Raw genomic sequence first — 16581 nt, forward strand, 5'->3', positions numbered from 1 at the left:
TTTACATTTGAGTTGTATATTTGTGGTTTTTCCTGTGTCCTCGTTCTGTCTTGATAAACTTATCCGTGACAGCGAGCAGAACTTTTTTCCATATTTTCCGCTCCTCCTCTCCTTTCCATGTTTCATCCTCCTCTCCTCTCTTCTGCCTTCTCTGGGATTTTGGGTTTTACAGAATGATTTTTTGGGGGATCGTCCTCATCACCTCATGTGTTTTATGTATCGCTCCTCCAGCTCCTCCCCCATCCGGCCCTCCCTCTACACTCACTCCAGGAGGCAGCTCCACCCTGTCCAAGAAGAGGCCTCCGCCCCCACCTCCTGGACACAAACGCACCCTGTCTGACCCACCCAGCCCGCTCTCTCACAGTCCACACAGTAAAGGGGGCTTGACTGGGGGTGAGACGCAAGCACACGTAACAGTAAAGACGGCCTGGCTCCAGCCTGAAGCCAGAATATCATAATTCTCCAGAGATGCTGGAGGTTTTCAGTAGATCTGCACTGAAATAAACAAATGTATAGAAGTTTTGATAAAATAATGTAAACTCTAGGTCCACTTGCCAGCTTTTTTCCAGAGCTTTCACATATTTTATCAACCGGTGCACAACCTGTTGACAAAACAACCACCTCCTGAGTCCACTCCCTGCACTGGTGGTGACTTTAACATGCTATTGAAAGCTCCAGAAAAAGCCCTTAAGTGATTATTGAGTCAAATGATAAGGCTGGTGTTATCCTTCATTTTAATATTGTCAACAAAACCCACAAAAATGATGTTTTTTATCACATTTTCACAATGAAGAGGTAAATCTTTAAATCAGCCAAATTGTCTCTACAGCTCGTCACTGTCGTGTGTAGTAATGTCTCTAACTTTACCCTAACAGGAGTTAATAGTGCATTCGTAGGAGACAATTTTCAGTATCAGATTTATACGCATCGGCCGTCCTCATGAATATCCTCATGAATATTAATGCAACCAGGCTTGTGCATGTAAACTACAGGTTCCCTGTTCATTATACTGAAGGAACCTGACATCCAGAGTCTGGCTCACAGTTTTAATATACACAGAAATCAGGATTTGGAGACACAGTATTTGTTAGTACACTGAATTTACTGTCGGTTGTTGATATGATTTGTTGACAATGCTGAAGAATATCACCAGCCTCATTCTTAAGGGTTATTTTGTCAAAGAATAAACCTTTTTAAAGATGACATTTTAATGCCTAAACATTTACTGATGTTTAGATTCTTAGTGGTTAAGTTTAATTTCACCCTGAACAGCACAAACCATCGGTGCCTTTTTTATTTGCAGTTTATATATAATATAGAATAAAAGGATCTAAATGAAAGTGGATAAAAACTAAATAATGGATGATTGGTTCAGCCTAACGATGCATTTTTTTATTCATATATTAATTTTCTTCTTCTTTTTTTCAATATAATATCAAGTTTTTACTCGTCTGGCTTCTCGCATTTCTGAAAGACACAGAGCTACTTTAATCATTTTGAAATTCAGACCCCCCCCTGAACAGAGAGGTTCCCTTCCAAACGCTTGGAGAAAGAGGGAGTGAAATCAAACAGCCATTTATCCCATATCTGTAAAATGGGGATATTGTTTTAGCTGTAATCCCTCTTGTTATTGTTTGTCCTCTGTGGTGTGGTGTTTGTGGATTCTGTGTCACACGCACTATAACACCCCACCACTAATTCAACTTTATTTTGCACAACGTTAGTTTCCAAACAACACAGGCTCATGGAAAGCTCAGCCAGATGACGCCTCCCTCATTGTTTTAGTTTTTTAACCATCACAGCATGTTTTATTTATTTGCACATTTATATCAATATAATCTCGTGGTGAGCGCTCTGCTGGGGTGTTGAGTAATCGCTTTGTCGTCGTTAATGTTGATATTGTAGGAAGTGACTCCACCCCGCCTCCTGTCAGCAAGATGTCTCCTGTGTCTAACAAGTTTGAAGGCATTCCTCAACAGCAAAGGTACCGAAACACGACAGCCACAGGAAATCTGTGGTTTAAGGCGTCTCAAACTTATTACATCACTCACTATGATCAAATACATTCCAGCTGACATGGTGCAAGCAGCCTCTTAGAATTTGATTTTGTTTAATCTGGAAATCTCTCCACAGCTCTACTTCAAGCAACACAAAGTCCACACTTGGTCCAAGGGTTCTTCCCAAACTACCTCAAAAAGGTAAAGCCTCCTTTTTTTTTGATTTGGTTTTAACAGAAGCTTTTAAAATGAAGAGGTGATTGAGTGGTGATCTGCTCCTCTCTGCAGTGGCTTTGCGGAAGATTGACACCATACACCCGTCTATGGATAAATCCAGCCTTCCTCCAGAGGTCTTCCAGAAGTCCCCGCCGGCAACTGACACCCCTCAGAAGGCTCCTCCGGCGGAGAGACCTCAGCTGGGAGACCTGCCCCCCAAACCACAGTCGTCTGATCTCCCTCCGAAACCCGGAGAACTTCCTCCGAAGCCGCAGCTCTCTGACCTGCCTCCTAAACCTCAGCTGGGAGACCTCCCGCCCAAACCCCAGCTCAAAGACCTCCCTCCCAAGCCTCACCTCGCTGACATCCCCCCCAAACCGGGGGTGGCTGAGGCCGCTCCCAGGCCACCTCCAGAGACGTTGCAAAGGCCTCAAACGCAACCTCCGCCTCCGCCGCAAACCCAACCTCAGCCGCAGGCTCCACCTCAACCTGGAGACTCGCCCTCTCCTAATCAAGCAAATATCCCGACCCCCTCCCACCAAACTGCTGAAGACACCAATGGGACGCCGGTAGGAACCGCGGAGACGCCTGTGCCGCTACCAAGGAAGATAAACACGGTACAAACACGCTCACCTCTAAAGCTTGTTAACTATTCTTTATCATATGCAGAACTTATTAACTTCAGTTTTACTTTAAGTTTGTCTACTTTCTACTTCTTACTCTATTTTTCACCCCTTTGGGATTTTGAGAACAATATTGGCTTTCTTCTGTCTTTTATTAATCTATGAATATAAAACATCCAGTGTGATACAATATAAACGCTCTGACACTGGCTATCAGCTTTTTAACATTCTGTTCAAGGCCCCAAGGTTTGTTTTAATGTCCTCTGCTGGATTCAGCCAATAATCCTCCTGAGGAACATGTCCCTGACTGCTCTACATTTGATCCGTCCTCGAAAACTTTGTTTTAAAAACTACTGATGTACTGGTGGTATTTTCTCTTGCTGCTGTCAGTTTGGTGCCAAGAAGTTCTGTCCCCTCAGGCTGCAAATGTTAGTACCACTTAAAGATGAACTCTGTGAACAGCCACTTCATTTTGATTTTACAGGTATTTGTTTGACTTTCAAGGGGATTTCTTGTCCTTGAGATTTTCCACCTTGGATTTAGATGCTTTCTACGTCTCTCTGTGTCGCCATGTCTGTTTTAAAATGAGTATTTGTGGTCACAGCGGCTTTACAATGTAAAATCATGTTGAACGATATGTCCAGGGGAAGAGCAAATCCCGCCGCGTGAAGACGATCTACGACTGTCAGGCTGACAACGATGACGAGCTGACCTTTATGGAAGGAGAGGTGATCATAGTTACAGGCGAGGAGGACCCGGAGTGGTGGGTGAGTCCTGCTCCACTATTTACTCTGTACCTCCACTCTGTTGGTTCTCAGACGGTTTCTGAACCACCCTGAAGACACAGAGGCTCCACAGACCTGGTATTAACATCGGTTCTGCAAGTGGACAGTGTTAAGTTTGTCTGTTCACTCCCAGTATTAAAATGTGTCCTAAACTCTTCTCCTGTGCCCACTTGGGATCGGATCAGTGCTCTGTCCGGGTCTGAAGGCTCAGTTATCACACATCGATTTGTTTGTATTCACTGCCACGATATCAAAATTATAGTTTTTCATCATAGACACACATTGTCGGACACGTCTGTAAACTCTGGGTAACTGGGTGACAAGTTATCACAGGAGACACATTCAGGACATATTTTAAAGTCACGTGTGGACAGACAAACTATAAGCTCTCCACTTGTGAGTGAGATCTTCATACCAGATCTGAACAGGGTCATAAACACACTTACTGCCAGATCATAACCTGTCCCTCACATACTAATTCAAGCTCTTTACTTCCAGATCGGGCACATTGAAGGAGAACCGGAAAGAAAGGGGGTGTTCCCCATGTCTTTTGTGCACATCCTGAGTGACTGACAGCCAGAGAGACTTGCACTACACCTCCCCCTGAATCGGGAGCACCTGTAAATAGCGATCATTACACCTCTTGTCACATGACGAGTGTCTAAAGAAAAAAAAAAAAAACAACGAAGAAGAATTAACCCAAGAAGGATGATCTAACCATGGATTCCTCATCCATGCTGTACAAAGAATGTGTGTATTCTTCCTCTACCAGTATTATCTTAACCCTATAGCACGGCTGTGACGAAGCCACTCTCAGAACCCTAGCACTTACCTAAAAGTCTATGTTTATGCTGTTACTGTGTATATATGTATGTAAATATATATATTTGTGTGTGAGTGTATATACATGTTTTATTGTACAAAACATGTACCATTGCTCTCTGCCTGTCAGATTAAGCATCAGGGCGGTAGAGGTTGAGTTTTATCTGTATTCATTTTACTGGCCCTCTAAGTAACTACCGGCATATATTTCTGGAAAAAAGGACAAATGAGAAAAAGGATTGTGAAATAGGTCGCGTCACTATTCGTGTCTTGCATCCCCGTTTGCCCACCAGAATAGACTGAAGGTGCCGGAGTCTCCCACTGATCTTTCATTAAATGTACTCCTCGTTCTTGCTTGCTTTGTGTGTGTGTACACGTATTACGGTTGTTTTACAGTATAGAAACCTGCTGCTACTGTGTGGTGGAATATCGAAGCCTGTGGTTCACTGTAGGTCACTAATTTACTCCTTGTTACACTGTTCACTGTGTGTATGCTCCTCGTGTGTGAACTCTACTCCCGTCTCTGCAGTGCTTTGACCTTCTCTGTGCATGGTGTAACAATGACTGGAATTGAGTGGAGTGCTGCGTTCTGAGACGCTCACCTCAGGGTTTGAAGAGCCACTATTAATTAAGCAGGACTCCACAACCAGTATCCTGTCGTTTAAAAGCCACTATTAATAACAAGTACAGGAAACTCGACATCTTTAGCAATAACTTGATTTTCTGACAGGCTAGACGTTTCACACCAACCTGTGTTCACAGTTCAGTGTCTTGTAAAACCTCATGAGCTTGAATTTTTATTATATTTTTTTTGTTTGAGTCATGTAATATCATTCCACGTTACTGGATTCAGTACATTTCCAGGTTTGCCTGTGAACCAGAGATGTCTTTTAGATGAAGAGTGGACTTTGTAAGAGGCTGGAGAGCCGATGTATTTTCACCCGGTCCTCACTGACTTGCAGTTCTTCCCATGTTAAGGAACAAACCCATCAAACCCATTGTATCATTAAAAGTGCTGTACTTCAACCCTCAGCCTGCTCCTTTAGTTTTCATTGTACCGAATATTTCAAGGTTTTTGTCTCCCTGTGGAATTTCAAAACTCCAGCATTAGAGGGAAAAGTGCATTTTTCTAATCAGCTTATTGGAGCAACTGTTCAAGATGGAGAAACAAGGGAAATTGTAATTTACATTGACAGATAATTAGCTATGATTTCTGTAAAGTAGACAAATCCAAGTTATAGATTGTAACAAGTACCTCTTCTAGGCACATTTCAATTTAAACACTTTCATTTCAGAGGGAAATCTTTTACTTTTATGTATCAGTAAGTTCCCTATTAAATAAAGGGTTTGGAATGAACTGACATGCAAAAAAACCTTCACAAAATAAATGTCTTTCAAGGTTTTATATATTTCAACCAATAGTTCAAAATTCATAATCTTAAGGAGCTTCACAAAGAAAGGTTGAGACAACAAATTTGTGTTGAATATAATCAGAAGTGTAAAAGTTGTGTAGTAGAAAGTTGGACTCATTTATTTCAACACCTTGTTTCAGGGAATCCAACATTTGAGGAAAACTTGTTTATTAGTATATCTATTGTATATTGTAGTTAGACAAACCTGTTGGTGCATCAGGTTTATGATCCATAATGCCAGACTGTATTTGCATGCAGGACTGCAGTTCATTTACATTGTTCTGGTAGTTATATAAAACACAAGATATTGAAACTTTAGTTTCAGTTTTTCTATCTGACGCCAGTTCAAGAGCAGATGAGTCAAGTCGGAAACGTGAACTTCAAATAATACTTTTATTATCTTGTCTCATTTCACATTTTAAACAAAATACAACTCAACAGTATCTTTGAGATTGATATCAACACAGGAATACTACACACTTCAAAACACAAAATAAATACTTTGTGTCAAAACACACAAATTCAGTCTGAATAAAAATAACTACACAAAGCAGTGATACCAAAATACTGGTAAACAGAAACTAACTTATTTAACCACTTGGGCTTTGGGTGGTTTAGACCCATGGTCCTTCACCACTGACTTGATGACGCCGACAGCGACTGTCTGCTTCAGGTCTCTGGCTGCAAAGCGACCTGTGGAGCACGAAAAACATGTTACACTTCAGAAGACGACACAAGGGAGATTCCTTTCACTTAAAGACTCAAGTAGATTCTGTACCTAAGGGAGGGTATGTGAAGAAGCTCTCCACACACATGGGCTTGATGGGAACCAGTCTGACAGTGGCAGCGTCTCCAGACACCAGGCCCTGGGGTGAATCCTCCAGCTTCTTGCCCGTGCGCCGGTCGAGCTTCTCCTTCAGCTCGGCAAAGCGACAGGTCACATGGGTGGTGTGGCAGTCCAGCACCGGAGAGTATCCGGCCTTCACCTTCCCTGGATGGTTCAGGATGATCAACTGCAGACAGAAGGAACCATCAGCACAAGCAGACATGTTAATGGTTAAACTTCTTGAGCTGCGTCGAACAGACCTGGGCCTCGAAGCTGCTGACGACTGATGGAGGGTCCTGCTGGGCGTTGCCGGCCACGTCCCCACGCCGCAGGTTCTTGACGGCCACATTCTTAATGTTGAAGCCAACATTGTGTCCTGGCAGGGCCGTCTCCATCCCCTGGTGGTGCATCTCAATGGACTTGACCTCGGCGGTGAGTTTGGCGGGGGAGAACATCAGGGTCATGCCGGGTTTGAGGACGCCCGTTTCAATCTTGCCCACCGGTACCGTCCCAACTCCTGGAGGAAGGAACACAGAGCATTCAACAAGTTCCTCCAAAATACTCACCTGACTCATTAAAAAGGAATTGATGTCAAGAAGTCTTCATTTATTTCCTGACCTCCAATTTTGTAGACGTCCTGCAGAGGTAGTCGAAGCGGCTTGTTGATGGTGCGCACAGGAGGCTGAATCGAGTCCAGAACTTCAAGAAGAGTCCTCCCATTGGAGTTCCCTTCCCTCCGTCGGACCTTCCAGCCTTGGAACCAGGGCATCTGCACACACACACATCAATTTAACACCGTCCTATAGTCACCTTATTGACTTCAAGCTAAATATGTCTTCTACCTTCTGGGTTGCGGTGATCATGTTCTCCCCAGTCCAGCCAGAGATGGGAACAAAGGGCACGGTCACAGGGTCGTACCCGATCTTCTTGAGGAAGCCGCTCACGCCTCGCGTCACCTCGTCAAAGCGCTTCTGGCAGTAGGGCGGCTCGGTCAGATCCATTTTGTTCACACAGACAATCATTTGTTTCACACCCAGGGTGTAAGCCAGCAGGGCGTGCTCTCTGGTCTGACCACTCCTCGATACACCCGCCTCAAACTCCCCTTTAGCTGCAGAGACCACCAGGAGGGCAACATCAGCCTGAAATCACAGCAGTGGTACATCATTAAAGAGTCAAAATACATATATGCAGACAGTAAATTCAACTATTTCTACCTGTGATGTTCCGGTTATCATGTTCTTGATGAAGTCTCGATGGCCCGGAGCGTCAATTACTGTCATGGTGTACTTTTGTGTGTTGAATTTCAGCAGTGAAATATCGATGGTGATTCCACGCTCCCTCTCAGCCTTCAGCTTGTCCAGCACCCAGGCAAACTTGAAGGAACTCTTCCCCATCTGTAGAAAACACATTAGAAGAGTTGTTTTCCGACATTTAAAACATTAGGGCATTTTCAGGCCTTTTGTTCTTTACCTGTGCAGACGCCTTCTCAAACTTCTCCAGCTTCCTCTGGTCGATGCCTCCACATTTGTAGACCAGGTGTCCGGTGGTGGTGGACTTGCCACCGTCGACGTGGCCAATGACCACCATGTTGACGTGGGACTTCTCTTTCACCATGGCTGAAAGTCAACTTGCTGAGCAAACAAACAATTTCCCCCTGAGATGCAACAACTGTGTGGATGCGTTCTGTGGCTGCTATCAGAGAGGAAGCAACAGGCTCTGCGCTCGGACTATATAAGCTCCAGGATCCACTCTGAAGTCAGGTGTGCTGCCTCATTAAGCTTAATTGGTGTCGGTCCAGTCTGCTGAGGAGTGACGCTGTGAAACAGTTTGGAAAGAAGGAGAATAAAATGCTGCAAAGCTTTAAGTACTTGTCAGAAATGCTGTTTCTTTCAGTTGTGTACAATAGTGCAAAGTAAGGAATCGTGCAAATGTTCCAGCTCGAGCTTGAATCATTGTGCAGCGATCACTTAGAGTCAGTTTGTCTTTTAAAGTCTCCGTGGATCATCTAATGAGCTCAAATTACAGCCAGGTGCTGTGGGTTCTGCAGGTGGAACCATTTCTAACAGGTTTAATAAGCAGCTTCTCTCTGTGCATCACACAAACTGTGATTAACCACAGAGAGACAAAGAGAAAATGATCAGACGGGAGATAGACGTGTTTTTAATTTGACAGGAACAGCTGTTTGACTGTGTGAAGCAAGAAACTGTTGTGTCATCAATAATGGTGCATCACATTTCAGAGAATAAGACAAGTCACATGTTATTTTTGCGAGGCTGCGTAACTTGTATAATATGTATGCAGCATCTATATCAGAAAAGACATTCCATAGTCTTTTCTGATATAGATGCTACATCAGCAGAAATCACAAAGTTTGGGTTGATTCAAGTACAGGCTGTGACAAAATGTGTTCATTCACAACAATACATTTTTCATTCATTCTTTCACTCAGCTGTTTATTATCCTGGGGGGGGGGGGGGGGGACTTGGCTTTGAGTCAGGTGCACAAGATAAAAGACACAAAAAAAAAGTCTATAATAATATTGACATGAATAGGACAAGTACACACCACAACAACAATATGCTACGATTACATGGGGTTGCCTGGGATCAGAGTGTGTGTGTACATTAAGATAAAAAGACTCGTGCTACAATTATTATATATATTATTATTATTATATATATTATACATTGATAAACAGTTTTAATTTGTGTCCGTATCGCTCCGCCACAGTCAGTACACCGGGTTCTACCGGCCCTAATGAAAGCAGCGGTGACACATCGGTGGAGCGGGTCAGAGCGGGAGTGATCCGGTTCGAGTCACGGTTGGTTGGAACACCTCAGCGGGTCTGCGGCGCACGGGCGGGTCTCTCTTCCGCTCTCCTCCCGCCCCGCTGAGGTGACTCAAACCGAGCGCCCCCCTCCGGCATTGACGCTCCACAGCAAACCCGGAAGCTGCGGCCGCAGATCGCTTCTCTTCTCCGCTCGGCTCGCACCGCTGCTGGCTCCGAGCGAGGCGGCTTCCAGCTCCGTCGACCCCCCCATTCCACCGGACCAGCATCCAGGTAAGGGAAACCATTAAACCCAGCGCCTCATTTTGCCTCCTCCTCCTCCGCTGTCCACCGGTTGCCATTCACCGGAGCTTCTCCTGAGTCCCTCACTTCTGTTCCTCGATGGGGGAAGAAATGAATGGTGACTCAAAAAAACGCGTGTATCGAAACCAAACTGAGTTTTTGTTTTAATTGAATGCCGATTTAATTAGAAATGTCTGTATTTCGGATGTTTTCGCTCACGTCCTCGATTTGGAACCGTTAACTTCCTCTTTTTTTTTTTTTTGCCCCAGCGGAAGGTTTCTCAAGGCGACACCGCCGGCTAACGATTCTGCTTTATTTGGCCGGAGGCATTTGACTGTGACATGCCCCACCGGACCGTGTGTGCCGGCCGCAGGCCACTTTTATCAGCTGGTGTCCGGCGTCCCGCGACGTAAAGTGGGCTCAGATTATCCAGACCGCACCGTATGTTCTGGATTACGGCTGCTCGCTTCCCGGCGCTGGACGGGAGGCGTCTGTAAAGCTGCTTTAGAGGAAATGAACCCGCTGACAAGTCGCAACCCGGCGCGGGACTCGATACAAGAGTCAATCAAGGTTTAATTCAGGAGTCAATTCAAGAGTCAAGACTTTTACTGCCACTCAACTCGGGGTGTGTGGAATCTGCCTCCGCACATAACAAGAAAAAGAACCAGAACACACAACCCCCCCCCCCCTCCCCATAAAACACAACATATAAAAGTAAATGAACTAGTGCAATTAGAGCAGTGCCTTTTTAAAATGCAATCAAATTCAGTGGTAGTTATTGCTTTGAGTTTGTAATAACTATACATTCACATGTAATAGCTCCCAAACACCCCCATATATATGTAGTTTACGTGTGTATAACACAGGAAATTGTTATCCACTGTTTTTGCTAGAAAATTTGAAATTGTTTGCCTATCCAATCATCTAATTAATTTTCTGATTTGTTAACTAGTGACTGTAGCTGTCAAATACATGTAGATGAGTAGAAGTGTTATAGTTCCACGTGAAATGTCATTAAAGTTCCTTAAAATGGAAATCTGTCCGGGCTGGTACCCCAACTTTCTCCTCCAGTGCAGTAATAGAGTAATTAATGCTATTCAACTACTGGGTCCCAGTATCCTTACAAGAGTCTTCATGTGGTCCACTTACAAAGCTGTCATTAGCACATTAGCTCAGTTAATTAGTTGCTTTGTGTTTGCATCACTTGTCTACACAACCATACAAGCAGCGAACGGAAGTGCGTGTTATTTCCTCTCTGCCCGTGTTTCTGAAGGCGTCCTGAAAGTGGAAGTGAAACGTCCAGAAAGACAGATTTGATGCCTTTTTAGGAAAGTGCAAAGTAGTTGTGCTCTGATGCAACGCCTTCGTGTGACTTGTCTCCGACGTGTCAAGGTTTCTGTTTGTGTGAATTGTGTGAGAGGCGAGTTAGGCCTAGTTAGTTTTGCCTTCCTTACATCTACACTACATGTCTGCTCTGACAGTTTGATTCAGCGTTGCCCTGTAACACTGGTCTGGAAACACCATGACACATCCCTGACTTCTCCCACAGACGGAGGACTGGGAGACGTGGTACGACTTGCTCTGCTGTGTCTCATTCTCTTTCTGCTGTGGCATGAACAGATGTGAGATCGGTCCTTGCGACTTTTAAACTCAGTTTATTCTGAAGCAAACTGAATCCTTACTTTGATCCGTGTTGAATGGAAATTTCTGCAGCAGGACTTACTAAGATTGCCAAAGTGAGAGGAAATGCCTCTTGTGACAAAAAAGGTGAAATCTGGTGTCGAGTATTTTGTGGCTTCAGGAAGTCGCATGCAGGAGCTCTTTCTCTTTCTTCTCACGGCCGTGGTTTGTCAAACAGGCATGAAATGAGAATGTGGCTCATTCTGCACAACACGCATGCAGAGGCATGCACGTTTGGTAGGCATGACCTTCCTCAGAAAAATCCAACATTAATCGGATATTGTGTAATACAGAGCAAATGTCAGCTTCCAGGTTAGGAAATGGTTATTTCTATGAGTTAACTTATCTCTACTTGGTTATAATCTGGCTGTGACCTTTATTTTGCTTTAAATTTAACTTGTATTAATGCTTAAATAACATTAATAGAAAAAATTGCCTCATATTGTATTAAATTTGTATTAAACTGTCTGATTTCCACCCACTGGGATCCACTATACCAGTAAAGTGAAAAGTTTCCACACGGTGCTAAGAGCAAATGTCTTTTCTAGTTGGACCATCTGTAGACGCTGTAGCCGGGCTGATAACATGAGAGGAGAGGAAGCATAATGGTCGGTCATTTTAATTATTCATCAGTTTTCCAGGAGTCTCAAGCACCTTTTAAGACAGAGCTGCTCAGACAGTCTCATTTGGTCTGTCTGTACACTGAAAAGGGAAAAACAGTCAAGGGATTAAAAATGTATAATTACAATTATACACCTTTTCTATATTATCTGATTGGGACATTGTGGAGTGGTGAGGACCAGCTAGTGCAGCCCCATCGTCTGATCAGCCCCTGTGAGACGCTGACTTGAGGTTGAGTTACTGTCGATATGAGCTTTATTGATGTCTCCTGCTGACAGTCAGACGATTTGATATATTTCCGGCAGCAAATGGACACACACACACACACACACACACACACACACACTGTGCATTTTGTCTAGCTGAGTAATTGCTGTATCATTGGGGTCTGCAGTGTTGTGACAATCCAACTAGTTAATTAACCATGCAGTGAGTATTTACCTTACTACCGTGCAGCCTTGTTTCTCTGCTTTTTATTCACTCCCAGTATATTTGTTTTCTTGACGTCGTATTAGACTGATTTGATCTTTTTGTTGTTTCACACAATAACAAGTTTAACACCAGGCTCAAATCCAAACCAGCAGTCCTCTGACGCGGTCCACAAACACAACTACACTTTAGTATTTACACATTTTGCAAGGTCTGTGTTAGTCAGCGTGCTCGGCCAGGTGCGGCTGTGTCTTGGCTTTATACTGAACAGAGCTGTATTGATCTCTTTCCACAGCCTAATGCTGTTTGTGCAATTGTTTGGCTTTTACTTCCTCTGGCTGCTTTGGCCTGTTCAGCATTTTGTCCGAACATAATCGTTGCACAGCGAGGACATCATTCAATTTCTCTCTTTTTAGATGATATGCTTTTTAAAGGCACTTGACTTACAACTACAGTCACAGGTGATTTGTTCGGTGTAGGGGAAGTTGTATTATTTAACAATTATAAAATAGTCAGTCATGGACTTCTCCTGAGTGATCTGGTTTCCCTCTCGAGTGCACACGGTTCTCCCTCTTCTCTCACCGCTGCATGTCCGCACTTGTCCTCAGGCAGATCATAGCTGAAGTGATTTGAGTCAGTCATGGGGAGAGGCCGACTGTGTCCCCCCCCCCTCAGCCCCACACCCCGACACCACCTCACCCTTGGAGCCGGCCTTTGTTCCTGTACAGAGCAGAATTACTAGAGAGCTGAAATCTATTATCATATCTGACTCTGGATTCCTCTGAACAGTTAATTGACTTCACCCTTACATTATCCCTCTGATCGTTATCCTTGTGCTACTTGTTTATTCTGATCATATACATATCTATCTGTCTATTAGGATTTCCGGTGTATGTTTTCATAGCCTTTATGTCTCAGCCTCAGACTGTATATAAAGATCGAAGACATGATGGCACCCCAAATGTGAAGCCAAATCATCTTGATCACCTCATAGCAGAGTATACATCATAAAACCAAACTAAAAACTCAATGTTCACATCAAATAATGAAACCTAAGACTCCTTCTTTCACGCTCTGTCGTTGTCATCCCATTGATGTGTTCAAGTGTCTGGTGAGTTTGGTTTTAATCTGTTATTTGATGCTATAATAAAACGGGGGGGGGGGGGGGGGGGGGGGGTGATCTGACTGGTCAAGCATGTGCATCTGCTGGACCTCTAAACTTCAGCTCCATCCCCCCGATCGCTCTTAGTCAGACTCTGGATCCACGTGCGCAGGATGGCAGCGTTCGATTCCAGGATATTTTCAAGCTTCATTTCTGGAAAGTGTGACGAAGAAGAAGAGACACTTCGTCGATCTTTATTCACAATGTATAGAGCTGTTTAATCTCAGTGATGCTATTCAGCTTCCGGAACAAATGTTTCCATTGACATGAGTGTGTGTGAGTGGTTTGAATTCACAAAAGAGTCCATATTGTGTGTGAGGAAGCATCGAGTGCCCCTGCTCGTCAGCCCACATACAGATTTAGTCGACACTATTTATTGCTGTTAAATGAGCTTTGTGTGTGCGTGTGTGTGTGTGTTTGTGTGCAGCCCTTTGGCGGCGGCAGTAATATACTTTTGATGTATGTCTCTGATGTGCATGAATCACTGTGTGAGTGCTGGTTTGTGATCGGCTGTGCTGGTAGACGCGAGCATTCCACTCAACTCTCTCACTTCCGCCCTGTGATGTTGGCTTATGTGAAGCCTTGAAGCATGTGCACGATGAGAGGAGAGAGGGAGCAGATCCTTTTCTTCTTCTTCCTCTTCCTTCCTCCTCCTGCAGGCAGCCAACAGGATGCTTTCATTTGTAGCTCCCTGCGTGCAACAGCCGCATCTTCCGAGTAAATGTGGAAAGGAAAAAGCCAAGTGGACTTTGCATTGAATTTCCCAACATTAGGCTATAAATAGCAAGGCCCACTCAGAAGGAAAAAAAAAAGCAGTGACGTCTTTCACCTCCATACCCCCCCCCCCCCCCCCCCCCCCCCCCACACACACACACACTTTCACACATGCAGTGAAAGCTGTTCCAGGCTCAGATCATAGAAAAGAGACATTTATGATCGAGATGTCTTCAAAAATTATGAGTTAAATGTAAAGTGAATTTGTTTTATCAGCGAGCAGATCATAATGAATCCATCTGTGCCTTGTTGGTGCTTCGGTTGTAGCATGTAGAAAGAGGCAGGCATGACATCCTCATGTGGCCGCCCACTCGTCTGTGGACACGAAGAGGAGGGTGTCGCCACAGATGGCCGACCAGCAGGAAATTAAGATTTTTCTCTTTTTTTTTTGTTGCATGAAACTGTTGCATGTTCTGCCCCCGCACCAAACCTCCATCCTCACACTCCTCGTAGTGTTAAACAGTCACATAAACCCGGGGAGAAATAATCCTGTCCCACTTTTTACTGCAACTGCGTAGTTCATTAATATTTAACCATGTCTAGAACATTTGTAAGCCGGTGATAAACGATTATAATTCTGCTTCTGGACAAAGACGCAGTGTTGTGGTACAGAACACAGGGCTCATTATTAAGGGTTTTTAATTGTTCAGGGGGAAATTGTAATTTTAGATCTGTGATTGGTGGCTTTACATCTTTTTATCACCTAGTCAAATTGTGAAAGTCAAATCGCGCAATGTTTAAGAAAAAAATTAACGTAACATTTTAGCACATTGGCTTATATAAGCGCTGATACTTCATATCAAACTTTTTTTTGAACAAATTGTTTATTGTCTGACAACCTTTAAATTAGTGGTGCTCTATTATGAACTAAATATCTTTCGGTATTTCACTGTTGGTTTGAAAAAACAATCAAACTGAAACCGTCATGTGGGACTATCTATATGTTTTGCATGTTTTCATCTGGTTTGTGTTTTATACCTATTTACTTAAGTCTTTGGATTCATGTCGGCCTTGAGTTACCATCATGTCACTGGATTGATATTGTTGAAAAGACTGGAGTCAGCTTCTTTCCAAAGCTCATACTGATGATGATAATGTTAATTTAATGGCAGTAACACTAACAATCCTCTATACCTCTGTGTGGTGATTGGTTGTAATTGCTCGGCGTGCTGTGATGCCTCTCTGTGTCCAGATGAGACGAGCTCTAACTTATTTGTTGTGAAATTTCAACCAGAGCGTCTCCAGTCCACAGACCTGAGCTGTGGGAGTTTTCTTAATGAAATGAATTTTCCACAGAGGCTCCGCTGTGCTCCGTTGGCCTCGGCACCTCCACTCGACGTCCCTCCTCCGTCCTCGTCCCTCCTCCGTCCTCGTCCCTCCTCCGTCCTCGTCCCTCCTCCGTCCTCGTCCCTCCTCCGTCCTCGTCCCTCGCTCGCCAGCAGGGGACAGGGGAGTACGAGTTGTCATGGGAACTTGAGTCTTTAATGGCCGTTTTATTCAGTGGTGTTGAAACTCACACCACAAGGACGGATTTGTGTCCCAGTGCCTCGGGGTTTAATTCTGTACTGGCTGGGCTTCAATCCCTCAAACACACACACTTCAGTTTTATAGCCACAGTAATGTCACATTTATTAGTGTTTTTAAAAAGGGTCTTAAACATGTTATATGAGTCAGAACAGTCCCACCACAAAGTCAACTTAGTGGCAGCGTTGGCGTTTTTGAATCGTGTCACGGCAGACGGAGCTAATTTCAAGCAACAGGTCAGTTTAAGTTTTTCTCAACAGTTTTAAAGAGGAATCTAAAGTGCGTGTTGGGGAAACCTAATAAACCGTATGTATTCCATGTGCGTGACAAATGGACAGGCTCCACATATAGATCCCATTGATCCCCTCAGGGCTCTCATCTATAGGCCGACTCAACACATGTGTACCACACGCACTCTGCAGCGGGCCCATACACAACGATCGACCCCCTCATGTGGAGCGATGGATAAAAGGCAAACGAATATCTGCGGCGTGTCGACTTGTTCCTGCTCCTGCTCACTGGAGATGCTGTGATGGTTCAGGCCCTCGACATCATGTCTTGTACGCATCCTTCTCTGATCTCGTTGACGCGGAGCAGCTCCTGTGCACCCTCTCTGGAAGTGACTAATCAAAACAAGGAA

At 44.2% G+C, this 16581-nt stretch overlaps 3 protein-coding genes across 5 annotated transcripts in view; 2 read left to right on the top strand and 1 right to left on the bottom strand.

The window, feature by feature from the left end:
* The window catches only part of asap1b (ArfGAP with SH3 domain, ankyrin repeat and PH domain 1b), a 47127-nt gene extending 41652 nt beyond the window's left edge, over positions 1-5475 (top strand). For 2 of the 3 annotated variants that reach the window (XM_062379303.1, XM_062379301.1), the window contains 6 exons: positions 232-393; positions 1906-1984; positions 2134-2198; positions 2286-2830; positions 3481-3603; positions 4120-5475. In XM_062379303.1, the coding sequence (XP_062235287.1) occupies positions 232-393; positions 1906-1984; positions 2134-2198; positions 2286-2830; positions 3481-3603; positions 4120-4194 (1049 nt within the window). In that variant the 3' untranslated portion in view covers positions 4195-5475. The remainder of the gene's footprint in view (positions 1-231; positions 394-1905; positions 1985-2133; positions 2199-2285; positions 2831-3480; positions 3604-4119) is intronic. The other variant, XM_062379302.1, reaches the window with a different exon arrangement.
* Positions 5476-6335: 860 nt separating this feature from the next.
* Positions 6336-8495, bottom strand: eef1a1l3 (eukaryotic translation elongation factor 1 alpha 1, like 3). The gene is made up of 7 exons (XM_062379304.1): positions 8152-8495; positions 7896-8075; positions 7524-7820; positions 7300-7450; positions 6942-7198; positions 6634-6868; positions 6336-6548 (listed from the first exon to the last, which is right to left on the bottom strand). The coding sequence occupies exons 1-7, from the start codon at positions 8293-8295 to the stop codon at positions 6442-6444; spliced, it is 1371 nt and encodes a 456-aa protein (XP_062235288.1). The 5' UTR covers positions 8296-8495; the 3' UTR covers positions 6336-6441.
* A 1085-nt stretch (positions 8496-9580) lies between these two features.
* The window catches only part of fam49bb (family with sequence similarity 49 member Bb), a 29602-nt gene continuing 22601 nt past the window's right edge, over positions 9581-16581 (top strand). The window contains exon 1 of the mRNA XM_062379761.1: positions 9581-9742. The gene's annotated coding sequence lies outside the window, so the exon portion shown is untranslated. The remainder of the gene's footprint in view (positions 9743-16581) is intronic.

Source organism: Platichthys flesus, chromosome 21 (genome assembly GCF_949316205.1).
Source record: "Platichthys flesus chromosome 21, fPlaFle2.1, whole genome shotgun sequence".
Classification (NCBI taxonomy): domain Eukaryota; kingdom Metazoa; phylum Chordata; class Actinopteri; order Pleuronectiformes; family Pleuronectidae; genus Platichthys; species Platichthys flesus.

Coding starts and splice junctions, on each gene's coding strand:
- eef1a1l3 (XM_062379304.1), bottom strand. CDS start 8,295: ATGGTGAAAGAGAAGTCCCACGTCAACATGGTGGTCATTGGCCACGTC. Junction 6,869..6,941: donor TCAGCAGCTTCGAGGCCCAG/GTCTGTTCGACG, acceptor TTCTGTCTGCAG/TTGATCATCCTGAACCATCC. Junction 6,549..6,633: donor CTTCACATACCCTCCCTTAG/GTACAGAATCTA, acceptor CGTGCTCCACAG/GTCGCTTTGCAGCCAGAGAC.